At 43.6% G+C, this 27,871-nt stretch overlaps 1 protein-coding gene across 1 annotated transcript; it reads left to right on the top strand.

Moving 5' to 3' along the window:
- The first annotated feature begins 1,215 nt into the window (after positions 1-1,215).
- On the top strand, positions 1,216-25,875 carry PPM1D (protein phosphatase, Mg2+/Mn2+ dependent 1D). The gene is made up of 6 exons (XM_018568542.1): positions 1,216-1,644; positions 8,915-9,140; positions 10,622-10,746; positions 16,100-16,287; positions 21,392-21,628; positions 25,278-25,875. Exons 1-6 carry the CDS (start codon positions 1,251-1,253, stop codon positions 25,809-25,811), a joined length of 1,704 nt encoding a protein of 567 aa, XP_018424044.1. The 5' UTR covers positions 1,216-1,250; the 3' UTR covers positions 25,812-25,875.
- Positions 25,876-27,871: the final 1,996 nt, after the last annotated feature.

Below are 27,871 nucleotides of genomic sequence, written 5' to 3'. Positions count from 1 at the left end.
GCTCCACTCCGCTGGCTGATAGGCAGAGCCAGCTGTCAATCTAGAGGCAAAGCCAGCTGAGCCCGCCTCCTTCCCAGTCCGTTCCTCCTGTCAGCGCTGGAGAAATAGAGAGAGGAGAATCCCTGTGGGGAGCTGTGACTGTTAGTCACCACTCTCTGCAGGTCAATGATCAGGAAGTCAGCAATCAGTGGTATATGTTCGCTCACTTCCCGATCAATAGAGCCGACCCGTGACAACTTGTCACAGGTCGGCTTGAATTATCGGGATGAGTGTTTTTTCTCCCTTTACTGAAAGTGTATGTAAAGCCAAAACTGTTCCCCTAGTTCTGGCCAGAGTAAGGAAGGATTAAAACACCCATCCTGTTCTTTTTTGACATGCCCTGCTGGGAATAGGATTTGCCTGTACATACACTTGAAAGCCTGTACTGATGGGCTGGGATATAAACAATGTAGGAGCCTGTGCATTGCATAAAAACTGGGGCAGGCTGAATCTGGAGCAGCTGAGCATGGTAGCCAATCAGCTTCGCTGTTACATTTTCAAAGCTTAACTGAACAAACTGAATAGAGAGGCTGATTGGTTGCCATGGGCAATTGCTCCAGATTTTATCTGCTCCGGTTCTTATGAATTCCCCCACTAATTGTACTTGCAATGTTCCCTAGACTTTAATGCAAATACTATTAAAAGCACTTTTTTTTCTTTTTTATTAACGTGTTTTTATTCAATTTTTGCAAAAGGTGGACTATGCCTTTAACCTTGGCAGCTGTAAACAGTTATTGGCAAAGGGGGAATTTTATTTCTGTTATCGTTTTGATGATCTAGGTATAAAAACGTCCTCGCTCCCTTTTCATGATTTTTCTACACCATCAAAGATGGACGCTTGCCGCCTTGCCAGAAAATTCGAGAAACCACATCTTGCGCCCTCCCTAACCCACTGGCCGCCTGCTCCACGGAGTCGGGGGTCTTCCCTTCGCGTGTGACGTCAGCGCGCATGCTCGCGGCGTCGGGGCGGGTAAAGGAGTGTACGTGCGGCCCAGCCGAGCCTTCTATTGGGCTGCGTGATGTCACGTCGGTTGTTGGACAGGTCGGATCGCTGTTGAAAATAAACAATAAGAAGCGCGGGTGGCGGACGGAGCAGCGGCGAAAGGGCCAGGATTCCGACGGAGCCGGCTCGGTTGTGTGCTTGTTGGATTAGGGGCAGCATCACAATGATTCCCAGGACGCGGCAACAAAGGAGAAGGAGCAGGAGGGCTATGGAGAGTCCTTTTATCCTGCGGGTTAGCGTCTCCTCCGACCAGGGCGGTAGGAAGTATATGGAGGATGTGACCCAGGTGCTGGTAGAACCGGAGCCGGCGGAAGGAGAACTTTCTTGGGAGGAGGAGGAAGAAGACGAGACAGAGGAGGACGATTCGACGAACCGGACTGCAGCCCGCAGCCGGGTAACCCCGGGGAAGAGCGGCCAATCCGTGGCTTTCTTCTCGGTGTTTGACGGACATGGCGGCCGGGAGGCCGCTCACTTCGCCCGTGATCACTTGTGGGGCTTCATTCGAAAGCAGAAAGGCTTCATGTCTCGGGACCCGGAGGAAGTGTGTGCCGCCATCCGGAAGGGCTTCGTGGCTTGTCACCATGCAATGTGGAAGAAGCTCCGTGAGTATATTCGTGTGTGATGTGCTCTGATGTCCCCCCTCATTACATCAACATTGGAGGCGATCACATGACACAACAATCGCTGAGTTCAGCACACACCTTACAATACCATCGGTAGACAGGGGTTGTCTGTTTGGGTAGGCGAGGTAGGTCCTGATCAATTGGTAAATCTGAAGTTATTTTTATAAAGATTATACTTGTGTGGTGACTGTTAGACATCTCTTCAGGTCACCCCCTAGCAGGGATGCACCAATACCGGTATTCCGCCAATGCAGCAGTGCCGTCCGTCCGTTTTTCTACTACGGGTGGACGGCAAGAGGTTAAGGTAGCCAGGCGGCATGTAATGACTCGCCACCTGGCGTCCCGATTAGCAGGGAAGCCGTCACCATGCTTCTTGTCACTGGATGACGAGAAAGCATGAAGCTAGCTTTCTGGCCAATCAGGAATCCGGTGCTGTGCATTGAGATGACGAGGGAGAATGCTTCCTTTTTGGCCAGCTTCCTGATTGGCTAGAATGCCGGCTCCATGCTTTCTCGTCAAGTGACGGAGCATGGTGCCGGCTTCCCGGCCAATCAGGAAGCCGGGCAGTCTGTAATGACTCGCTGCCCAGCTTCCTGATACCTGGAAGTATCGGGCTAGGCATTAGAGCATTTTGGCGAGTAAGAGTACTCGCCCAACTATTCGGCACCGATACTGGTATCAGTGCATCCCTACCCCCTAGGTGTGAACGGAAACAATATGTGGCTTATATAACAATGACATTCACGCTAGTGAATGTCACTGTTATTGTTATATAGGCTACATTTGGTCTCCGTTCCCACCTAGGCGTTTTGCCACTAAAAGCTAAGCGCAACAAGCTCAAGACATGGAATCCCATTAATTTCTTTGGCACCTGTTCACACCTGAGTTTTGTCGCACAGTTTCCCATTGAACTGTATGGGACCAAAAAGTAGTTCATGTACAGGCGTTTTTCTACTTGTGACCGAACACTCAGGTGTGAATGGGGACCATAGAAATGAATGGGATTCCTTGTCTGAGCATTTGTTGCTCCAAGTTATGAGCGACAAAACACCTAGGTGTGAACGAAGACTCAAACTTGCTACATCCATATGTTGCGTGTCTGCATAGAGCCGACCATTCATCTTAATGAGCTGCCCTATGCCCACCAAATGCAGCAAAGATTCTCACGCAGCTGTTGACTGCTTGTTTTTAGGTCCTGCTTACTCCGTTTGGTGTGCTGCTAACAGTTAATTGCGCTGCGCGTCTTTTGAATTTTTTGTGAACATGGGCAGCAAGTGTGAATAGGCCCTGCACAAACCGTAGTTGCTATAAAAGGGCCTTTTTATAGTGCCAATGGTTTGCACAGTGTTTGCTGTTAAAGTGGTACTTCTGCGTCAAGTTGATCATGTTTTGCCACCCTTCACTTCACAACCCATAATGCAAAGCGCGTGCCTCAACAGCTTGCAGAAAAGGCATGAGGTTTGCACTGTGGGAACTGGCAAATGGCAAAGCTCCTACCTGGGTTCTCAGATATTTGCATGCAGTGCTCCTCTTGGTACAAAGGTTCTTGTGTACACAGGGATGCATTTCAGAAAATAATGACACGTGGCTGCCATTTAACCACCAAACAGAAGTCCCCCCCAATACAAATACCGTAGCTTGAAAAAGCCATTTGTAAACAAACGTACCACCTGGGAAAATAGAATGAACTAACTTCTACCTTGGCCTCTGGTACTGTAGTGAGGCACAGGTGATGCCACCACACCTTTTGATAGAACTGGGTGCCCATTGCAAAAGTCCATTCTTAGAGGATTTTGAGTGCCCAGCTATTTCCGGAGACAGCATGACCGTGTGCCTCCTGGAAGCATTGGAGGACAAGGTCATTTTTATTTCCCCAAACAATCTGCTTACTTTAAAAAGCCATTTGTGTAAGCCATTTTGCAAAAAATGTGGACATTCTTTTTGGTGTTGAAAGGTCCATTTAAATGGCAGGCACACAACTTTTTCCTTTTCTGAAATATGTTTGTTTGTACACAAGAGTCTTTGTACCTAGAGGAGCACCACATGCAAATATTTGGGAATCCAGGTAGGAGCTTTGCCATAACCCAGTTCCCACAATGCAAATCATGTTGCTTTGCTGCAAGTTGGTGAGACAGACACTTTGCATTGTGTGTTGTGGAGCAAGGCTCAGACTTGGGTTACTGAAATAAGAGTGCAGGGGGCAGAAAACACAATATTGTGGTGGATACTGTATTGTATGCATTGCTCTATAGATCTTTTGATTACACCAGTGGCTCTTGCACATGAGATCTAACCCATGCTACAAGGTGTCATTTGTACCTCTTCCATGGACTCAATAAATGATTAGAAGGTTCACAGCCCCTTTTTGAAGTGTACTGGCTGTGAAAACTTGCATTGAATGTAAGACATGTTGATTGGATATGTGCTATGAACGTGAATCTGATTCCATTATGGCACATCTAGTGACTGTGTCCGTTATTGGTAGCATTAGCAGTCTACTTGTTTTGCTGTCTGTACACCTTGGTACTCTTAGGCTTCCTGGGTGATGTGCAAAGGGGAATTCAGTTAAAACCTTCCCCTGTAAACTGCATCCATAACATATCACTCTACTAATAGTCTGAAGTAGCTGAAATACAAGTTATTTTACTGCAGCATTTGTTGTTAGCCCTGACAGCTGGTAAAATCTAGAAGACAACACAATGCTTATAGTAAGCCTCCTGGGTTCAGTAAACAAAAATTACTGGTGGTCCTTCAAATAGCTGTTCGTCTTAAAGGATAAGGGCACTTGCACTACTTCTTTTTGCCCCCACCCCTGAGCTAAATGATCCCTACTTACCGAGATCCAGTGGGCACGGTTCCACTATTCTATATGTCCTCAGCACAGCAATGCTCCCTCTGCTGCTGGCCGCATGTAAATGTTAGAACCCCATAGGCTTCTATGGATTGTCTCCCTTCAGTGATATTGGCAGCGCTATATGTCAACAAGCAGTGGAGCATCTTAAGGTCTCGGTAAGTAAAGTATAGATCTGGGTGGGATTGTTTAGGTCGGCAAGTACACTTTTCTTCTTTAAGACCAATTGCAATATGCATGCAAAGGTACCTGGATCCTAGCCCTGAGTGTTATTCATGTTCCCCCAGTCTTGACACAAGGTTAAGCTCTGCATCCTGTGATTATTATTATTATTATTATTATTATACAGGATTTATATAGTGCCAACAGTTTGCACAGCGCTTTACAATATAAGGAAGACATTACAATTGAAAACAATATGGTAAGGAGGGCCCTGCCTGTGTGATTTGAGTCCCTACTGACCACTACATTTGTGATATTTGTTAGGTGAACGCTCAGGACTTAATTGCATCTGAATAGTCAAGGCATTGTAAGCAACATGGGCTTGACATCCAGTCCTCTTTAGGCAAAAACCCAGCGTTTTAATGGGAAACACAGGTACCAGTTCCCAGAAAGTGCTTGCACCTCATCAGTAATCTTGGTTTATACACTTACCTGATAGGCCAGCAGTAGACTGTGAGTTGCCACAATGTGACATCTGTCAGCCCATGAAATGTTTGTTGGCACTCATACTGGTACACATGGTGCACTCATCTCAGTACATCTTTTTCAGAATTGTTTGCACTGCCTGTAGCATGCTGGAAGATAATCCATTGAGCAATGCTCCAGATTTTCACTGTTTCCGATTTGAAGTGATCGTTTTAAAGAATGTTTTAAAAATAATGTATGGCTGGTAATATGGTGCAATGTAGAAAGGAAGTTTTTAGCAATATGCTAGAAAATGTGCTTGTTATGCCTTTTTTGTTTGGATCATGCTGAGTGAAAAGTTGTACATTTTCTGCACAAAGTTTGAAATGTTTCCAGTATAAATGAAGTAAATCTGAAAATCCTCTTCACTTCTAATGACATTTGGTGTGTAATTTCTGCTTGTCAGATAACTGCAGTCTTGGAATCAGCTGTCTTTTGCTTTTTATGTATTGGAGCATTATGTACTCTGCTCTCAGCGCTTTTGGCTGACAGGAATCTTGCCGGGACATGTCTGCGTGAGCAGTTTCACAAGCACATTACTGAACCCATAGAGGTCAGGTGTGTCTTGCATCCCATACCACAGATGTCATTCCAATTTCCATTATACCGCCAGGATGACATCTCCATGGCATAGTCACTTTCCATACAAGGGACAGGAAGGCGAGGACTTTTAAAGTGCAACTTTTTTTTTTCTTTTTTTAAAGATTTAGGACTGGGTAGAAAGTTTGTCAGGTTTTATTTTTGTCTGTGCCCTTATGGGGAGATTTCCCTGTGCTAAGTGTTCTTGGGATAGGAAGTGGGAGTAAGGTTACATTCAAACCAACACTTTATGTACAATTTGATTTTGCTGCGTCAGGAACTTACATTTGTACCTGCAGCAGGAATCCCAAATGTGGCGTTTACAAGCGGTAGCTATCGCCTTTTCAAGTTGATGATCGAATGACAGCGGGCACATTTGAAAGTGGCAGAATGCTGACACACCACATGTATCATATGTGATAGGATTACATGCGGTTAGTAATCATATCACTATCCCTGGACGCATGATTGATGCGTATGTGATACGATTACATGCAGTTAGGAATCTATCACTATCCCAGGATGCATCGCTCGGGCATCCACAGATAGTGACTCATTCCTAAACGCATGTAATGACATTCTGCTGCATTCAGATGCGGCCGCTGTATCCTGATCATTAACTTGAATGGGTGACAGCAGCTGCTTGTAGACGGCAAATTGGGGATTCCTCCTGCAGGAAATTGCAAAGTTCCTGAGGCAGGAATACCAAATTGCACCTAAAGTGGAGCCAAAATCCTCCTAACAGAATGGAAAGCAAACTTTTAGGATCATGCAATCTGATTTTTTTTTTTTAAGAGGACAATGTTATGGTTCTAACTTCTTTATTTTTATTTTAATAAATTGGGGTTTGAACAATCTGTATGTTGTGTTTCTGTCAAATATGGAAGCTTGATTTCTGCTTTTGAAGCGACTTTCACAGGTATGAAGAGTAGACACAAAGAAGCCTTCCGAACATTTCTGTCATGGTCAGAAGCTGTGCGTTCTCCAGCCTCAATGGCCAGTAGGGAATGTACAGGTGGTAGGTAGGGGTTGGCTAGCTTCAGCACTGTCAAAGTGCCAAAACATTTAATTTGTCAGAATGGTATGAGATTTGACTTGAGGGTTTAGGAGTTTGCTGCAGTTATGTGCAGGCACTGCTAGAAGGCAATCTCCTTCATATCTTCTGCTACAGAATTTAAATTTTGATTGGGGAAAATGTATGTGCTACCTCCACACTGCAAGGGTTAAGCACTCTTTTTCTGGGCTCAAAAATAACAGTTATACTCACCTTAACCGCCAGCTCCCTGCTTCTCCAGTCTCTGAAGCCTGTCTACTCCTATGTGCAGCATTGGAATGTGGAATATAACATGGGTGCAAAAAATGAAAAAAGGGCCTCAGTCATGAAGGGGTTAATGTCCTTGTGTCTATGCACAGTATAAAGGATGTGATGATTTATGGGACCTTAGACTGCTGCAGAGGATGGGCAGAGAGGTTGGAAGGACCTGTCTAAGAACCAGAACCAGCTCTACTGTTCTAGTTAGTGTAACTTTTCTTGTTTTTTTTATTTTTTTTAAACTTTGATAAAAATGAGCATAATATAAATTTAAAGGAAAAACCTAGTAGTTCTTTAATTTTCAGACAGAGGTAATGTTGCTCCCTTGGAGCTGCATGTGTCTGTTGTGAAATGTGACTTTCACAACAGACACCCCCCCTCATGTATGTTCCGAAACTGGCTATTGGCCTTCTCAGTTATAAGTTATTTTTGGCATCACTTTACGTTCTGGCTATGGTGAACTCTGCAGCCCAGCTCTTGTGGTGTGAACGTAGTTTAGGTGGTAATGCACTTTCAGCTTGATAAATGAGGAAACTACCCCATATTCAGTCTTTGTTGGGCTCAAAGGCTGTAGTTTGAGCCCAACAAAGAAAAACATGGCTTCACCTGGCTTCTACAAATGTCATCTACAATATCCTCGTCGTATCATAATGAAATTCTAAGCTTACTAAACAATACAAAATCACTGTGTGGTAGCTTACCTTCCCTTCATCATGGTCAGTGTCTTCTTTCTTTATCTCCAAGCCCAATTTTTTTATTCCCCCCCCCTCTCCCCCTTCCTGCAACTTGTCCTAGAGTGACATTTAAGGTGCCCATACACTGCTCGATTCTCATACGAGAATCGGGTGAAATCCCGCGATCGTACGAGAATCGAGCAGTGTAAACTAAGACGTGCAACCGTTTCTACTGTACGGCCGCACGTCTTTTGTCGAGCCAACTAGCCCGCCCCTCAGCGGGGCGGGCTTTAGATGATCGCAAGTACGATCTGCCCGTCCAAGGTGGGCAGATCGTACGGGCCTTCAAGAAGCATACGACCATCGCAAGACAAAAGTCTTGCGATGGTCGTAAGGTGTATGGGCACCTTTAATGACTGTCTGTCTGTTTTTTGTATGCAGCAGTGTTGTCATCCAAGAGTGTGCTTTTTGGACTATGAGCCAGCATACTGACACTCATCGTGCCTGCACCTTCAGATTGATTCCTTACTCCGAGATTTGCTCATGTACCCCAGCTCTGGCCTCAAACCAGCAGTTTCTCGAGTGTTTGCCAGCAGCTCTTAGACTACACCCCTGCAAGTGGGTTCACTAGCGAGTACAAGTTACCCCTCTGAGTGCAGCCCACCTGGTTCAATACTTCCCTCCATCCATGTGGCCCGCGTTCCAATTCATTCCTATGAGGGGCTGTATGAATGGCAGCCTCCTGTGGCATAGGGCTCATATACTCTTCTGGAAAACGGCAAGCCCATTACTTATAAATATAATATACATTTGGAAGAAATTTTGCTCTTCGAATCTTAATGTTACCTATTAGAACAACCCAACTGACAGCTGCTGCTGGTATGTGCCTTCACGTCATAACAGTCATCGGCTTTTCTATTTTTGGAGAGACAGAGCTGCTTTAATTCTGCTAATCTTAAACTTATGAAAAAATGGGGCATACATTGAGCTGTTTCCAGAATCTACCAAATGGGGCTCCTGTTGGCTCCTAGATTGAACAGACGGTCTCCAGAATTCCATTATCTCTATCTCCTCTATCTCCTAATGTAAGGTTATCTGTAATCCCTCTTTGCTGAATGATTAACATAGTGCCTTTGTTTTCTTTAGCTGAATGGCCCAAAACCATGACTGGGCTCCCTAGCACATCAGGAACTACAGCAAGTGTTGTTATTGTGCGCGGAAATAAACTATATGTTGCCCACGTTGGTGATTCTGGTGTTGTATTTGGGATTCAGAATAGCCCTAAAGAGACTGTGAAGGCCCTGGAAGTGACACAGGACCATAAACCGGAGCTCCCGAAGGAAAGAGAAAGAATAGAAGGCCTTGGTGGCAGGTAAAGATCTTTAAAATTATATCTTAATTTGTTAAATATATTCTTTTGTTACTTTTATTATGTTAGGAAATGTAAAGTTGCTTTGCGAATCCTGTGTCATTGGTGCAAGTAGTGTTTTGTAAAATCTTCTTAAAGAGTAAAACCCATTTGAAAGCGGTTCATGGAGAGAGTTCACTTAAACGATAAGTGCAAGTATCCTGCACATGTACAGGTTGATCAAACGAGAAAACTGGTAGACGATGGTCTGTATAACTGCTTGAGTTCCTTTTTTCAGTTTTTTAAAGACTATTAAGGCCTGGTTTACGCTGAGCGTATTGTTGCAGCTGAATAAGCGCGACAAAATGCTTCACAAAAAAATAAAAATTCAAGTAATTATTAGGGATGCACAGATACTTTTCGAGTACCAATGCCGATACTTGGCATTTTCATGAGAACTACCAGGGTTGCAGCGGTTGCAGTCCCAGCTCTGGCACTCCACCACTGTCCGGAAATCATTAGTCTGTATTGTTTTAGAAAATCTGTCATATGACGACAATAAACAAAAATATATCAGTACTTGGGCAAGTATCAGTACTTGCAAAACTGGTATCGGTGCATCCCTTCTATATATTTATAAAAACAAAATCATACATTAAAACGATGTACAAATCCCAGGAGCTCCGTGTGCGCCTTACAAATGACAGCTGCCTGCAACTTTTGCATTTTTCTCTAGTCTAGTCTTGGAGCTTGAAAACTATCTGTACTTGTACCGGGTACGGTACTTGGTATCGGTGCATCCATATTAATTATTATGGCCCCTTTTCACCCCTGAGTGTTTTGTCGCAGTAAGCAAAACGCCTGTCGCTGTAAAAAATACACAAGCTTCTTTTTGGCAGATTACGGCCAGTCTTGTCCCCATAGACTCGATAGGGAATGCGCGTTGCAATTGGATTTGCCCATTTACATCTATGTCTTACAATCTGCTCGTAAAAACGTACAACTTACTGCACAAGTGTAAAAGCGTGCAACAAAAAAAAAAAAATTGTTTCTACAGTGAATCAGGGCTAAGTGTCTTTGTTCCTACTACTGAAATTGGCATGTTTTGTCCTGGCCATGCAAAGACTGTTATTGCTAACAATTGTGCTGCAAACTTCCTATGTGGAAGCGGTTATGTCAGAGGACATAGATCATCAACAGCCAGGGATTTTGTAGTATTATTTTTTTTATTAAGCAAAATTGAGGGGAATTTTTCAAAACTGGAGCATCTTAAGCAGTTGATTCTTCCATTTAAGATTTGAAAATATAAGATAGAAGCTGATTGGTTGCCATGCACAGCTGCTCCAGGTTTTGTCTGCTCCAGTTTTGATGCATTTCCCTCATTGAATTTTCTTTTTGTCAGTTTGTTTTATATTTCCCCTATGTTAAACAGTTTTGCTGTGATACAAGGAAGGTGAAGGAGTTCAATTGTCTGACTTGTTGTGCTCATTGTTTTTCTTATATAGTGTTATTAATAAATCTGGTGTAAATAGAGTGGTTTGGAAAAGACCTCGTTTAACACACAATGGTCCTGTAAGGAGAAGTACAGTAATCGATCAGATTCCTTTCCTGGCAGTGGCTCGTGCCCTTGGCAAGTATAAAGCTATAAATGATGATTATATATACCACATACTCTCATACTTGTCTCTGCTGTCCTTCCACATTCTTGCCTCCTTTAACCTGCTTATAGTAACCTGTTGCAATATATTTTGCACGCTGCATTTTTCTTATGTTTTGATTGTACAGTTTTTTTTTCTTCTGCAAACATTTAGACAGTTGTGCAATTTTGTATAGGATTTTTTTTTTTTTTTAGGATGAAGGTTTTACATAAATGAGTAAAAGCTAACCATTGTAAATGCCCTCGTCGGTGTTACATAGTTTGTCTCAACCCTCTGTCACTTCTTTTGCTGGACAGCTTGGTGTGTCAAAGGAAGTAAAAAAAGATAACAGACTTACTGGCTGGATCACCTGGTGAAAATAAAGGGATAAAAACATTTTAGGGTTTAGTTGGCTGCAATAGTTTTTAGTTTTGTGTTTAGATACTTAGACTTTAGAGAACCAGACTGGTCGGTAGGGGTAGAGAATTCCCTGGAGTTAGTAGGAATAAACAGTGCCCCAGGCCCAGTGGGACAACAAAGACAGTAGGTAAGCAGTAGGAGTAAAAAAATTGCCTGGTAAATGCGGTCATTGGGGACAGGAATAATGCCCCATTGTTGGTGTAAGTAGAAGGAATAAGGCCTCATCATTTGTGTCAATTGGAGGAACAGTGCCCTGTCCATTGACAATTGGAGGAACAGACTTTTAGCTTGCTACATCTCTTCTGTATTGCAATGTACAAAACATTTTCAAGGCAGAACAATACCACAGAACTGCCAAAAGAATGGTGAAACTGGTCTGTGGTTTGCAGTATGTTACTGCCTTGTTAGGGATATGCATCTGGATCTGCCTACCTAGCCTTACAAATAAGGTTTTGCATGCAGAATATGAGACTGTTGTTTACCAGTAATATTGCATGAACACCTGTTCTTTTATGTGTGTGTGTGTGTGTTTTTGTTTTTTTCTTTTTCTATTTTCATTAAAGTAGATCTGTTGATATTTCACAGCATATAAATTAGGAGCTGCAGACGTCAACAGACAATGCATACTGTCAGCTCATGCCGCCTTCTTGCGGTGTCTCCTTTCAGTGCTGCCTGGAGGACAAATGCATGCCATCTCCAACAGTGTTTAATACTGGCGATGTCTCCATTCCACACATTTGTGTTTTTGTAGTCTATCGTGACATATTAAAGATTTTTTTTCCAGGATAGATGGGGGTTTTAACGTTTTCTAATTGTTAATTAATAATTAGAAATAAAATACCTTTTCCCCAATACAACTTTTATGTAATTTGCGCACCCCTCGTGTTTACTGCAATTGTAATCAACAAGTCTACTGTATAAATATCACGTCCATGCCATAGCATAGCAAAGCTCAAACTGAATGTATGCATTTATATTGGGTCCTAAGGAGAACTATGGGGAAAAACACTGACCCCATATTTCTCCTTTTAAGGGCTTGTTCACACCAAATCTGGACCAGATCTGGATGAGTTTCTGCATATGCAGGCAGAGGAGAGGAAGAAAAAATATCGGTGCACGGAGCAATATTCAGTATTGGAATACAGGTGTGGATTCTATGCAAAAAATCTCTGTAAATACCGTGTTTCCCCGAAAATAAGACACTGTCTTATTTTATTTTTGGCTCAAAAAAACACACTAGGTCTTATTTTCGGGGTAGGTCTTATTTTTTTTTTAATGTACAACAATCCAAAGTTAACGCAAATCCAAATTAAATAATCCAAAATGGCAAAGTTAAGAATAGGGTGATCAGGGCAATCAGGGGTTCCGTACCTTACCAAGAGCAATTTGGTAACCAATCACTGGCCAGAATGAGCGAAACGCACTTTCACTATCGATTCCTCACAGGTGGAGCACATTTGTTATCACTCCGCCTGTGACAGGAGCCGGCGCTATAGAGGAGGCATCGGCTCTGCTCCCTCCTCTGCCGCCTCGCTGGCTTCATTGTCATCGCTGATTCTCTCCCGCGGCTCTTCAAGTTTCCCCTTATGCCACCACCGGCCCTGGGAATGGTCACAACTAGGTTTTATTTTAGGGGTAGGTCTTATATTTTAGCAATTCCCAATAATAGTACTAGGTCTTAGTTTCGGGGTAGGTCTTATATTTTAGCAATTCCCAATAATAGTACTAGGTCTTAGTTTCGGGGTAGGTCTTATTTTTGGGGAAACAGGGTAGTAAATTGTGGCCTAAGTACTATAGTCCATTGGATGGTTCATCTTGTGCATTTTGTATCCATAAATTGCATTTTTGTATTCCTTTTTATTTTGCTTTCGAGTAATAAAAATAATCATATTTTGATTATCCTTTTATGGTGTAATTGCTGCTTTATCCTGCTGCTCTGTTTTCAATTTACACAGTACACATTTTGCTTTGGGAACTGTACAGTTCTTTTATGTGGACTGAGCTAGAAAGAAGTTCTTTTGAAAAGAATCATGCCCCCTATTTATCAGAAGCACATGCTGTGCATTAATTTGGCTATGAATGTTTGCTTTTAGTTGCATAGATCAAGTGTAATTTGAAGAAATAATGTTAGGTTTGCTTTTGAAGTCCATTAATTGGTCCATTGCTCACTACATCACTAATGGTAGATGTTTTCTAGAGCAGCAAACCTCTACATGAGATTGTACCCATTTTCTCTTTTGTTCTGTCAAACAGAAGCACCAAGGCAATTATGATTTTTTTTTTTTTTTGGTAAAATGTTTTTCTCATATATTTGACACATGAAGTCTTTCACCTTCAGGTCATACTGCAGCCCAGGCTAACCCCTCCCCCGAGGCATGCTTTGGGTTTTTGTTAGTCTCCAAGGAGAATAGATTCCTTTTCGTAAGCTCTGCTGTGTAAATGACTAACCTATTTTTGTTATCACAATTTTTTTCTTACTATAAACATTTTCCTTTAATGTAGACATCTCCCCACTGCTGATCCTGCTAGACTTACGGTTTGTGGATTGCCAGGAGGTGATCTATGGGCATACTGGGCTCTGCATGGGGCGCTTTGCAGACTCTGGTAAAAGGTTAGCTGCCCCCAAGGCCTTTTTTTTTTTTTTTTTTTTTTAGGTCTAGAGGCCATGCCATTGCCTTGGCATATCCCCTCTCTGAAGACTCATTTTGTGAATTGTCAGTTGGCTGGACATTGGAGCTATTGCACTAGGCCCCTTTAAAATTGTCAATTTCATGACAATTTCTATTGGCAGCAGGGGTGAATGCTGTCAGATTGAACGCTGACATCATCCAGTGGATGGCGGGAGTAGATAACTGAAATTCCACTTGAATCATGGCTGTGCACCACAAATTCCCTTTTATATCCTGAACTTATTATTTGTTTATCTGTTTGCAACAATCTAATAAATTTAAGTTTGAATTGTAAATACAATTGCAACTTTCAGCACATATTTTGTTAAAAATATAACCACTTCCGCTGTGAGTTATACATTATTACTTGCCCCTGCAACCACTGGAAAGGGCTATTAAAAGTAGGTTACCTTTTTAATGAAAATGAGCTCTGTTTCCAGAAATACTGCCTGGTTCTCTCAGTGCATTCTGCTCTGCTGTTTAGTTTCTCACATCTGACCCAACTCAGAGCAGGTCTCGGTCTTAAAACAGCACTCTATAATGGTGGCCAGGAACAACTTGTTTACAGCAAACCAGGTTGTAAACACAAAGCCAGGCCATGCTGTTGGATTGTTCTTCAGTGACAGTAACCCATCACATTGCCATCTTGTTTGGCAGAAAGCCATGGGAAAATAAAGTAGACCCTTGTGGCGGCTTGCTGTAGACATCCGTGCAATATTCAAAATAAAAAGAGTAAAAACTGTATAAGCTAAATTAAAACCGATTGAGTGCAATAATATTTTACTGCTTTTATATTTTGTGGTTAACTGTTCTCACAAATCTTTGCCCTAGTGCTATTACAAAAATGCACATTAAGGCCTATTAACCCTTTCGCTGCCAAGGTCGTACGGAGCTACAAAAGTGCTTCCAGCTGGCCAGCTCAGTACGTCGTACGGACCTGGCATTTACAGTTCTACTATAAGCTGATGGTCGCTTTAGCGTGTTCAGCAGACTGTCCCCTTTAAATTAATAGCTGTCATCAGTAGCTGTCAAATACCGGGCTTTAGTATCACCATCTTTTTATTCTACCGGGCCTGCGCTTTCAGAAAATATATGATTTGGGGGGTCTTTTACAAACGCTAGCAACGCAGCAGTTGAAAATCAAACCAATAGGAAAAAATTGCAGAAAATTAAATGGCTTGGCCAGCTGATTTGAAAAATGTGTCGGATGGTTGGCAGCGAAAGGGTTAAACTGCACGTATGTTTTTGGCCGTCCGAGCAGTTTCGGATTTTCGGACGGGAGCGCGCGGGGAAGACAGGTAAGTTTAAACCGCTTTTAGGGCTTGTGCACACAATTTTCCGGTCCTGATCTGGTGCGGATCTGCATATGCGGTGCTCTGCATGCAGTGTGTTTTTGGCTCGGTTTTTACCGTGGTCCGGGCGCTGACAGTTCTTTTCTTTAAGCTGTGGGGCTATCAGTATGCAGATTCTTTCTCTGAGGTCACTTCTGCCCTCTCGTAACAACAACTTCACTTTTTGTGTATGTAAAGCTGGTGATTATTTTAATATGTAATTGTTGATGTAAAATGTTTTATATAATCTTAAAATAAGAAAACTATTAAAGTAAAAAAAAAAAAAGCTGGTTGATCAGACATGTATCACATGTTTGCAGGCATGGTGTTGGTGCTGGCTACAGCAATCTGCAGAGAACGAGCTCGCAGGAGACGTCATTATTGGGCACACCCGATCTTGAGGCTCAGGGACTCCAAGGGTCAGTTTTGGAGTTTATGAGGATTTGCGAGCTCACTTTTTGCTTAGCTGCAGTGCAGTCCGTTTTGGGCTTGTTTTCGTTGCGGTTTTGACGCGTTCGTGCGTTTCCCGATCGGACAAAATGTGACATGCAGGATTTTTTCTCCACACGTGAGAACCTGTAGCCAATCAAACACACAGAGATACATTGGGATGCATTTTTAGTGCAGGAGCGAACGGATCTGGTCAGGACAGAATCCGGACGTCGTGTGAACAAGCCCTTAAAGTGTTTTGTTTTGTTTTTTTTACATTTTTTTTTTTTTTTTTACTTTTTGTATTTACTGCTTGCTAGCCATATATAAATGCAAAAAAAAAACGTGAGGGTTTGGAAACCCTTTAAGTTGCAGCTGTCATTTCAGGTCATAGAAGAAATGTTCACATTCTTACAAAATAGAATATTTATACATTTTGAAATCTTTGAATCACTTTGTGCAGCAGATGATGGTTAATAATTTGATGTCACTTTCAGGTGATTTGTGGAGTTATGATTTCTACAGTGGAGAATTTGTGGTGTCTCCGGAACCTGATACAAGTGTGCACACAATTGATCCTCAGAAACACAAGTTGATCATCATTGGCAGCGATGGCCTTTGGAACATGGTCTCGGCACAGGATTCAATTTCATGGTGTCAGGAGCTGGAGAAGTCAAGTGCATCTGTAAGTGAACACTACAGTAAATTGCCAATAGGTGTTGGTTCATTTGCTTTTTGTGCCCTTAGTTTTTCATGGAAGTATGCAAGAGATCTGGCAGAATGACCGAAGCAAAAAATCTCTCATGCTTTCCTTACAATTCCTAACAAATGTAACATTTTTATTTTGTTTTTTTTTAAATCGTATGTAGGTGAAATGAGTATTTATAATTTTAAAATGTGTTTCGTAGGCTACTACAGGTGATCTCCTTCTTTTTTTTTTTTTTCGCTCGGTTGCGCTTCTAAAATCGTTAGTGATTTAGTGACGAACTGTGATCAATAGCTTAAGAGTGTAAGCTACACAAGTAGTAGTACTTGCAAGTACAAATAATGTAGCAATGAGCAATTGGAGCACACATATAGCATTGTGTATTCCTGCAAGGGTTATAGTAAACTCAGAAGTTAATGGTCCCTGTGTGTGTTGTAAAGTAGACACCGCCCCAAGCTCGCTCCCATGATGGACTACAATCTCAATACAAATTAGTAAACTAAACATGAGATTTAGTCCATCACAGAAGTGAGCTTGGACATGTGGGGACCATGGGCAACAAAAGTAGCCACCTTCCAGAAGGAAGGACAGTGTCGACACCAATTCAGAGATGATTTGTGAGTCTACAGCTGATACACACAGAAAATATATTTCTCTCCCTTGAAGGACACAGGGAACAGATCGGAGATCATGTACTGTAGGGTAATATCGCCACCTGCAGGTGAAGGACGCTAGGCACAAAAAAAATCTTTAGACCAATTACAGCCTAGGGGCGGCCCCTGCCGGTGGCCAAACCCCCCACCTGCTAAGTCTCCAGTTTTTTGCCTAGCGTCAGGAGTAAGGAGCTAAGAATTTTTTCTCGGTATTCCCTTTTTTGATGATTTTGTCTACAAGGAGTGGAAGCGCCCGAGCAAGTCGTTTACCGTTCCAAAACGCTTCTCGGTTCGCTATCCTTTTGAAGAGTCCTTCCTGTCTAAGTGGTCTACTCCCCCCCCGTGGTGGATCCGCCGGTTTCTCGCCTGAACAAGGCTACGGTTATCCCGGTGGAGGATTCGCCTTCCTTTCGGGATCCCTCGGATAGGAAGGCGGAGGCGGTGGCGCGTACTATGTACTCGGTTTCCGGGGCTCTGCTGCGCCCCGTGTTGGCTTCGGCCCTGGTCTCCCAGACTTTGAGTGGATGAAGATGCTGCGTCAGGGTCTTGCGGAGGAGAATGTGTCTCCTGCTTATGTCGATCTGACGGAGCAGGTTGTCCAGGGTCTGCAATACCTATGTAATGCGGCCCCGTTGGTTTCCAAGCTATCTGTGTCGGTGGTTACTCTTCGGCGCCTCCTCTGGCTTAAATGCTGGTCGGCTGACCAGGCTTCCAAGAAGGCTCTGACGGAGCTCCCCTTTACGGGGGAGCGTCTGTTCGGGGCTACCTTGGATGAGATCATTAAGGATCGGACAGGAGTACCTTTTTTGCCTCAGTCGAAAAAGCCTAGGGACCAGCGGCGGAAGCCTGGTCCGTCTTTTTCTGCTCACAAGCGGCTTTTTCGTCTGCCTCCGCCCTCGGAGAAGGGCGGGAAGTTCAACAGGCCGCCGCCTTCCCAGGCTGCCAAGCAGCCCTGGCAGCCCAGGAACACCAAGCCCCAGGGTAAGCCCCCCTCGGCATGAAGACCTGCCCCCATCCCGGGATTCAGGTTTTTCCCTTGCAACATCCGTCTCCCTCCTCAGCGCCTGGCGGACCTTCATGGCGCGGTGGCGGGTCTTTTGTCCCAAGGGGTGGTGATTCCGGTTCCCTCCTCGGAGCGGTTCAGAGGATTTTATTCACACCTGTTTACGGTGCCAAAGGAGGATGGGGTTCATCCCATCCTGGACCTGAAGCGGTTGAACGTCTTTGTGCGCGTTTGCCGGTTCCGGATCGAATCGATCTGCTTTGTGGTGGCGTGTCTTCACCAGGTGGATTTCATGGCCTCGACATCAAGGATGCCTACCTTCACGTTCCTGTTTGGTGGGGGACGACCATTACCAGTTTGTCGCTCTGCCCTTCGGTCTGGCGTCGGCACCTCGGGTGTTCACCAAGGTGTTGGCCTCGATCTTGGCCCTGTTGCGTTGTCGGGGGATCTCGGTGGTGGGGTACCTGGACGACCTCCTGCTGAAGGCGGAGTCGCATTCCTCTCTGGTGACGGATCTGACGATCGCCGTCCGGTCATTGGAGGAGTTCGGCTGGCTCCTGAACTTCCAGAAGTCCTGCCTGGTACCGACCACTCGGTTGGAGTATCTGGGGTTGATTCTGGACTCCACCTCGGTGCGGGTTTTTCTACCCCCCGAGAAGCTTCTGAAGTTTCGCTCGCATGTGGCGCTACTGCAGACAGGTCGATGGTCAACGATCCGGTCTTGCATGCAGGTCCTGGGCCTCATGGTGGCTTCCTTCGAAGCGGTGCCTTACGCTCAGCATCACACGTGGGTTCTGCAGAGGACCATATTGTCGCTGTGGGACAAGTCCCCCTTGTCGCTGGACCGGGCGGTTCGGTTGCCTCGGGAGGCGAGGGCCTCCCTGGTCTGGTGGCTTCGGTCTCCGTCCCTGGTGTTGGGCAAGTCCTTCCTTTCCATTCACTGGACGGTGGTCACCATGGATGCCAGCCTGTTGGGCTGGGGGGGAGTCCTGGACGTTTGGACCGCTCAGGGCCGTTGGTCGTCGTAGTCTCGGCTTTCGATCAACGTGCTGGAACTTTGAGCGATCCGTCTCTCCCTTCATTGGACGGACCGTCTTCAGGGACGGCCGGTCCGGGTTCAGTCGGACAACGCCACAGCCGTGGCGTACGTCAACCATCAGGGCGTCACAAGAAGTGTGGCCGCGGCTCGGGAAGGGAAAATAATTCTATCTTGGGCGGAGGGGCATGTTCCGGCTCCCCCCGCCGTGTACATTCCGGGCGTGGACAATTGGCAGGCCGACTATCTCAGTCGCCAGTCGGTGGACCCGGGGGAATGGATGCTACATCCGGAGGTGTTTCGCCAGCTCTGTCTTCGCTGGGGGTTCCCGGACGTGGATTTATTCTATCTTGGGCGGAGGTGCATGTTCCGGCTCTCTCCGCCGTGTACATTCCGGGTGTGGACAATTGGCAGGCCGACTATCTCAGTCGCCAGTCAGTGGACCCGGGGGAATGGATGCTACATCCGGAGGTATTTCACCAGCTCTGTCCTTTGCTGGGGGTTCCCGGACGTGGATCTCCTGGCGTCTCGCCTCAATCGGCGGGTCGAGCGGTTCGTGGCCCGTACCCAGGATCCTTGGGTGGATGCGGTGGACGCCCTAGTGGCGCCGTGGGATTGCTACAGTCTGATTTACGCGTTCCCTCCACTGTATCTGTTGCCGCGTCTTCTTCGCAGGGTCACGGTGGAAGGCGTCCCGGTCATCCTCGTGGCTCCGGATTGGCAGAGGAGGGCGTGGTACGCAGATGTGGTTCGGTTGGTGGCGGACGTCCCCTGGCGCCTGCCGCTCCGTCCAGATCTTCTGTCTCAGGGTCCGGTGTTCCATCCGTCTTTACCGTCGTTGGCTTTGACGGCGTGGCTGTTGAGAGCCAGGTGTTGAGGGATCGTGGTCTCTCGGATGCGGTTATTTCTACGATGTTGCGAGCTCGCAAACCTGTGTCACGACGGATTTACCATCGAACATGGAAGGCTTATTTTGCCTGGTGTGAGTCGGTGGGATTTCCGCCTCGTTTGTTTTCCGTTGCCAGGATCCTCGCCTTTTTACAGCGGGGTGTGGATCAGGGTTTGGCCTTGAGTACGATCAAGGGCCAGATTTCGGCCTTGGCTGTCCTTTTTCAGCGGCCGATAGCTTCCAACGCCTTCGTTCGCACTTTTGTGCAGGGGGTCACACGTATCGTTCGTCCCTGTTGCCGCCGTGCTATTAAGGGGCGTGAGCCTCCTTTTTCTGTTACGGCCCATTCTGCAAGGGCTGTTGGGGCATCTTGGGCTTTTCGCCATGGTGCCTCCGTTTCTCAGGTTTGTAAGGCCGCGACTTGGTCTTCTGTTCACACCTTTGCCAAGTTTTATAAGGTGGATGTTTTGGCATCTGCGGATGCTGGTTTGGGGCGCAAAGTGTTGCAGGCGGCCGTTTGAGGGAATTTTTTTGTTTAGTTGGGTTTGTTGTTTCTGTTGGCCCACCCCTCTTTTTTGGTACTGCTCTGTGACGTCCCTACATTACATGATCTCCGATCTGTTCCCTGTGTCCTTCAATGAACGGGAGAGAAAATAGGATTTTGGTACTCACCGTAAAATCCTTTTCTCTCCGTTCATTGAAGGACACAGGGCCCGCCCCTCTATGTGGGTGTGTACTCCTTTACTGCTTGTTACTAAACTGGAGACTTGTCAGCAGGTGGGGGGTTTGACCACCGGCAGGGGCCGCCCCTAGGCTGTAATTGGTCTTTAGTTTTTTTGTGCCTAGCGTCCTTCTCCTGCAGGTGGCGATATTACTCTACAGTACATGATCTCCGATCTGTTCCCTGTGTCCTTGAATGAACGGAGAGAAAAGGATTTTACGGTGAGTACCAAAATCCTATTTGTTAATAGTAAAGCTACTTGAATGCATTTTTAAAATTTAACTTGTGAGTTTAGTGTCTGTATAATACTACATGTTACTTGTCAAGTTTACACCGCAGGGAGCCATATGTTCAACACATTCAGTAATTGGTTGCTAGCAATGTTAGCAGATTAAAATGTCCATGTAGCTCCAGCCAACATAAACACACATGCAGACTAATAAAGGTAAAAGGTCTGTCCATGCCTTGGGACAGACCGCTAACCGGTTGCAGTCTGTGCCTTTCATTGTTAACCCAGAATGGAAAATACACCTCTGTGTACAGTTAAGTTAGCTACCTGTAAACCACTGCTGAACCATGGTGTATAATAACATTGCCATTTGCCATATGGAGAAAGCCAGCAATGATATACATTATAATAAATGCTAATCGCTAACAAAAGGAGCAAGTGGACTTTCAACTGAGGCTTACCTGAGCAGTTTAGTGTGAACAAATTTCTGTTTTTTGTATGTTCTGCTAAATACCTTTCTCTAAAAGCATATCATATATATTTGACTTCTAGGGAGAATGTGGGCAATCTTGTGCAAAAATGCTGGTAAATCGGGCACTGACGCAGTGGAGACAACGCATGTTGCGAGCTGACAACACAAGTGCCATTGTCATTAGCATCTCGCCTAATTCAGAAAAGCATAGGTGTGCTAATGAGGAGCTGCTAATAAATTTGTCCGAGAGACCTCGCTACAATAGCCAGGAGATGTATCTCATGTCAACATCGCCTTGTTCCACACCACCAGTAAAGGTAAAAAATGTGTAACGTGATTTCTTCAAGGACATTTGCCTTTTTTTTTAAATTTCATGTTTTTTTATATCAAATATTTGTAACACCCTTTTTACAGGGATAAGACTGTAAGTATGGCAAATACAGTGGTTTTTTTTTGTTTTTGTTTTTAATGCTACCTTGGGTAGACTTTTACATTTTGTTTGGGGGAAGGATGATCACATGCTAAACAGCTCTGTAAAGCAGAGAGATTAGATTTTTAGCACCAGTGTTTTTTTCCAGTGGAAAAGTAAACAAATATTAAAGCTATTGATGAATGACCTATTTTTAAATATGGCGTTTGTTACCTCCTGGATTTTTAAACTATTAAAAATAAATACTGGAGTCACCTCCACAGAAGAGTACAGGATTTTAAAGTGACACTAAACTCAACCGATACACAAAACTAAATTTTTGTTAATCACTCAGCTGTAGATCCTCAAATTATCTCTGAATTCATGGTGATACTGTCCTTCCTTCTGGAGGGTGGCTACTTTTGGTCCCCGTGTGTGTTGTAAAGTGGCCACCACTCCAAGCTCGCTCCTGTGATGCACTACAATCTCACGTTTAGTTTACTAAAGAGTAATGATATTGTAGTCCATCACAGGAGCGAGCGTGGAATGGTGACTACTTTACAACACACACAGGGACCATGGGGAACAAAAGTAGTCACCCTCCAGAAGAAAGGACGGTGTCAGCATGAATTCAGAGATGATTTGAGGATCTACAGCTTAATGACACACAAAAGATACATTTTTGTTAAGTTAGGGTACTTCAATGCATTTTTAAGATTTAACTCCTGCGTTTAGTGCCACTTAAGTTATTAATCTGAACTGTGGTATTTATACTAACATTTATTTTTTGTAGTTTTATCCATTTTTACTGCAGACCCTAAGGGTAATGAGGTTTTTCACTTTTTATATTTTTTTTAATAATGCTCTACATGGTCAAATGTTATAGTTTATGAATTTTATATATTATTGTCAATGTAATGTTCATCCCATAATTCTACTGATTATTTATGATTTTTATATTTATTTTTCATCTTTTGTTAGGCTTTCTGCGTAAAGTCATATAAATGCTTTGGAGCTAGGTAGTTGGTCTGATGCCATGGAGTTGCTTTGAGTGAGCTGGGTTTTCTTGAGTGTTGGGAAGAGTGAGTGAAAACTGTATGTCTAGGTGGTTACCCAGCTTTTCACCAAAGTAATTTGCTCTCAGTATTATTTAACAGTGTTCTAAAAACAGGGAGGTTTTACCATTTAATATAATGCCTTTTAGAAATCAAAGTATCATCTATGCAAATATGGCTGTATGTAATGTATTTTCTTTATTGATCATGGTGTTTTTAAAGCAGAACTAGTGTGTGTGTTTTTTTTTTTTTATGCAAATGTTATGAAATTACAAATTGGTGTATTGTAGCTTTTCTGGTTAAACAGCTGCTTTGCAGGCATGGCCATGACCTTTTCATTTGGTCTTCAAGCTGCACCCAAAGGTCATAGGTTTTCCACACCTCTTAAGGTGCCCATAGACCTGCTGATTATCGTACGATACTCGCGGGAAATCCCGCGATCGTACGATAATCGGCAGGTGTATGGAAGGCGTGCAACAGTTTCTACTGTACGGTCGCACGTCTTTTGTCTTACGAGCAGGCTCAAACTCGCAGATAATCGTACGATTGTCGGCGGGTTTGTGGCCTGCTCGTAAGACAAATGCCGCACGGGCTGGGTTTGCGTAAGCGCACACTGCCCGTTCAGCATTGCAGTCATAGGAAGCCCTCAGCGGGGCGGGCTTGCATGATCGCAAGTACGATCTGCCTGTTCAAGATGGGCAGATCGTACGTTTAAAAAAAAATTGCTTTACAACCAAAGAACAGGAGAGAGGTAGTAATTTTAGAGGATAGAAGTGCCCTTCCAAATGTCCAATTTTTGAGGGAATGATTACAGCAGACAGTAGTACCACCTTCATCACCTTCCACTAATTTAGAGAACAGACTAGGCAAGATGGAATATGGATAATGCAAAAGCGAACACAGATCAGCAAGTATGAATATACCATTTTTAATTTGTAACTTCAGAGTTTTTGCTTAAGACTGCATTCCCCCCTGGTATGTTAGCAGTCAGTGCACCGATCTCATGTAGCTCTATGGGCACAGCGTGATGTAATTGGACCGCATCACGCCCCGCTGCACTGAAAAAGAAACAAAAACAGTACTTCTTTTTTTTTTGTTGTTGTTCCAATTCCTCCCCTGGCGCTACACCACTGCAATACATGGCATTGTGGTGGTGAGAACTGTCCCCGTCCATGAAAAGACAAATTGGCTTGTCTTGGCCATTTTTTTCCAGCCCTAAGGCCTCATTCACACTGCCGCACGTATGCGCGCACGTGCGTATTGTAACATATGCAACCTATGCAAATAAATGGCTCCATACACACAGCCGCATATTTGCGTAGCATATATATGCGCAAAAACAGAATGGAACAGAGATGCGTCCGGGCAGCGTATTTCTGCACATATACGCGTGTTTATGCGTACAGCACATTAAACATTCCATTACGAGTGCATTCTGGGATTGCATATAGTGCACGTATATACGCGCATAGACGCATATATACGCAATATACCATTTTGCTTGCGTTGTGTGTGAATGAGGCTTAACAACGCATTAAGTGTGAATAAACAAAACAAAAAACCTAGTTCTGCTTTATCTATTGTCTAGTGAGGTTACTACTGTAGTTGTGTACTTTCGGTGCACTATATGGACTATGAAGTGGACTGTGTGTGTCTGGCTGTGGTGTTTTCACATAGCAATGTGAAGAAAGTCAAAAACAGTTGTTTGCTAACAGTCCAGTGCTGCAATTTTCGGGCCACGCCATACTCGTGCAGACAAAACAGGCACGTTATATAGATATTCTCAAAGCAAGCCGCACTTACATGGATTTGTTTAAATTAAAACCACTTTTTATTAATGTAGCAAATACATACTGTGGAACAAAATCTCATATGTTATGTAGAACACCTCTCGCGTTAAACCGATCTGGCTTAGTCATAATCACAGATCGGTGACACGCACGTGAGGTGTTCTAAACATGGGGTGATGTTCCACCGTATGTATTTGTTACATCAATAAAAAGCTGTTAAATATTCTTCTCAAAGACAAGTTGCACTTCCATGGATTATCATAAATTATAACTGTTTTTGACTGGTCGTACCTAGAGTTGATGAGGATATGTTTTTGCAGAAACAATGTATTAAATTACTGTATTTTGTAATCTGGAATACATCTATCTAATCATGGGCAGTTTTACATATGCTGTGAATGTGTTTTGGTCACTAAGAGTCTACATAAACTGATCAGTATTGTCTTGTTGCTTTTTATTTATTGTTGCACTAATAAATGTTACCATGGTTTCAGTCTGACAAAACACTGCAGAGGAAATACTCATAGTATTCAGATAATAAAGTGCTTCCATAAAGATTGTTGTGGTTTTTTTTTTATTTTTTTTAACCCCAAACCACTAGTGCATTTTGTTACTATAATTTATAAATCTATTCAGGCTACCAGTTTTAATAGTATTTCTCTACAAGCAATATTCTTTTTTTTCTTTCTAATAAAGTGTCTGTTTATTTTAGATACTGGAAGATGATCCATGGTGGAGATTTACTTTCTCTGAGCCTCTTCCATCGCTTATTCGCCGAAATGCCTTCTCTGATAGTTGTAGCAAATGGGGCTGTGAGTCGGGCAAATCAAAAGCACTTGAAAGCCCTTCACACACTTTAGGAGATTCTGGACAGCCTGAAGAGAATGATAGTCAGTGGGCCAGTGAATCTCCAAACCTCTCCCCTTCTGTATGTCTCTTCCCTGGCACCTCTTCTTCAGCTGTTGGTACAAAAGGCACTAAAACAAGAAGTAGTAATAGTCCAAAAACTGAAATAGAAAAGTTATCTTCTTTGAAACGGACACTGGAGGAGTCGAACAGTGGACCTGCCATGAAAAAACTGAGACGGACCTTAACAAGGAATAGTGATGTGCAGCCTGAGGCCCCCTCTACCACACCGAAGAGGAGAAGTACAGAGAGGGTGATTATGAGACGCAGTCTTAGAGGCCAGAAAAAACTCGGAAATCCTTTATTACATCAGCATAGGAAAAGTATATGTGTATGTTGAAAGTGCATTAAATTGTTCTTGCACATAATGTTCAAATGTCGCCTAACTTGCAGACACCACAGAACTCTTCTGTATTCTAAATAATGTTTTCATTACTTCATTACTGGTTTCAGACTGCATTTTTCATAAGAAAGAGTCCAGCCTCTACTTCCAGATGTAGGCTTTTCTCTTTTTTTTTTTTTTTTAATTTCCAAACTTAGCTAGTTGTGGTTTTAAATGGTTGACATATATTTTTAAATTTTATATATTTATGTATATACACATCTTAAGATCATATTGCATTCAGAATGATAGACTTTTACAACTGTATATATGTATGACGTATTGTATAAATTAATTTTGTATGCTTGGTGTATAAGTTAAAGGTATCGACTGTCAATATGCTCCATCTGAGTGCTGCAGAGGGCAGTGTTAAGCCTTGTGTGTTCTCAGCCCTAACTGTGGTTAATGTCAGAAGTGTGTCAAGAAAAATCACACTAATCTCGTCCATAATTGGTATTGGAAGCAGATTTTTATTAGAACAAATGTCAGATCTGGATTTTATGAAAAATTGCTAGTTATGTCGCAGGAGGGTTATACATACCTCTCAACGTTATAAAATGCAGATGAAGGATTGCTTGTAATTTTACTCATATCAGGAGAAATTGCAGGTTCTCTTCATAGGCCATATCTTTTCCTACTCCTATGCGCCTTCCCTCTTCTCCAGCTGGAATGCTGGGACCTATGCAGTAGCTGCAAGTGACTTCCCCTTCCACCCACACTGTGTGTGTGTGTGTGTGTGTGTGTGTGTGTGTGTGTGTCCTCTGATACTGTACTTGCTCGGGGAGGTGGCGGTAGAAGAAGAAGATATGGACTATTAAAAAAAAAAAAAAGCTGTTACTTGAGCATCAATGCACAAAATGGCAGGTTGACTTTTAATTGGGTACACCCCAATTCATCAAACTATATGGATGCAAAGATCTAGTAATATATGGAAAGGTACTCATGGCTGTTCAGATTGCTAGGGGATGGGTGCCCGTAGTTAAAATATAGATATTGGCTAGTGATAAAGCAATTTGCAGTAGAATTTCCCTACATGAGGTTCATTAAGGCAGGTAGTCCTAATGTCTGACAAAATGGCAAAATGTTCAATACCATGCTAGCTGTTTGAACTGATCACTCCATCACAGAACCCGGCACCCTAACATGTAGTGCCAGAAATGGTACATGCACTGGTTTTGGTGCGTTGGTCGGTCACTCATATTTAGTGTTGCCATAGCATGCATCAACCTGAATGGGCCCTAAGCTGTAGGAGTAATCGTAACAATGTTCATTCTTTTATCTCATGATATTTTTCCCTGCAAAATATTTAGTTTACATATTGGGATGTCGTAGGTGTGGATTTTTCCTCCCACATTTAAATTGCTTCATGCTCTGCTCTCATTAGTATACACTTTATACAACCTCACAACTGAGTAACTTCAGTCAAAACTGGTATTTTAAGAAGTGAAAAGCAGCACTAACCTTTGTGTAGTGACCTGTATATACAAAAGACAGCAAACACATTACATGAATGTAATAAAATACCTGGGCTGTGCAAGAAAGGTTTAGTGAATTCAAAATGCCATTTTCAATATTAAAAATTTTCAGTACTGAAAACAATGCATGTAATACATTTTAGTGAATTGACAACTACAACGATTACCACTGCAGTTTTTCTGAGTTGATTTAAAGTTGGCCCGTTTGTACCGTTAGAGTTCAGCACAGGCTCTAGCAATGCAAACACAAAGCAGTATCTGCACATAACTTAAAAGAGAACTATGGGGTAAGTGTTTTTCCCCATTGTTCTCTTAAGGGTCACGGGAGGACATATACTAGCCTCCTCCTGTGACTCAAAGCTCAGTATATCGCGAGCAGCAGCTCGTGGTATACTGAGAAAGCTGCAGCCGGGGGGACATTACTGTTAAGATCCACCCAGCTGCGTGAGTGAAACTATCTAGAGGCAGAGCCAGCTGTACCCGCCCCTCCAGTCAGTGCTGGAGGATCGGAGCGGGGAATCCCTGTGGGGGAGCAGTGACTGA

The sequence above is a fragment of the Nanorana parkeri genome, unplaced genomic scaffold (assembly GCF_000935625.1).
Source record: "Nanorana parkeri isolate BGI_ZX_2015 unplaced genomic scaffold, ASM93562v1 scaffold1204, whole genome shotgun sequence".
Classification (NCBI taxonomy): domain Eukaryota; kingdom Metazoa; phylum Chordata; class Amphibia; order Anura; family Dicroglossidae; genus Nanorana; species Nanorana parkeri.
The sequence above is the reverse complement of the archived record's forward strand: the minus strand, read 5'-3'. Positions and strand labels throughout refer to the sequence as shown.

Bases quoted from the DNA above. Each gene is read 5' to 3' on its own strand.
- PPM1D (XM_018568542.1), top strand. From the start codon at position 1,251: ATGGAGAGTCCTTTTATCCTGCGGGTTAGCGTCTCCTCCGACCAGGGC. The intron at 10,747-16,099 runs GCAAGTATAAAG...TGTCACTTTCAG, and splicing joins GGCAGTGGCTCGTGCCCTTG to GTGATTTGTGGAGTTATGAT. The intron at 21,629-25,277 runs GTAAAAAATGTG...TGTTTATTTTAG, and splicing joins GTTCCACACCACCAGTAAAG to ATACTGGAAGATGATCCATG.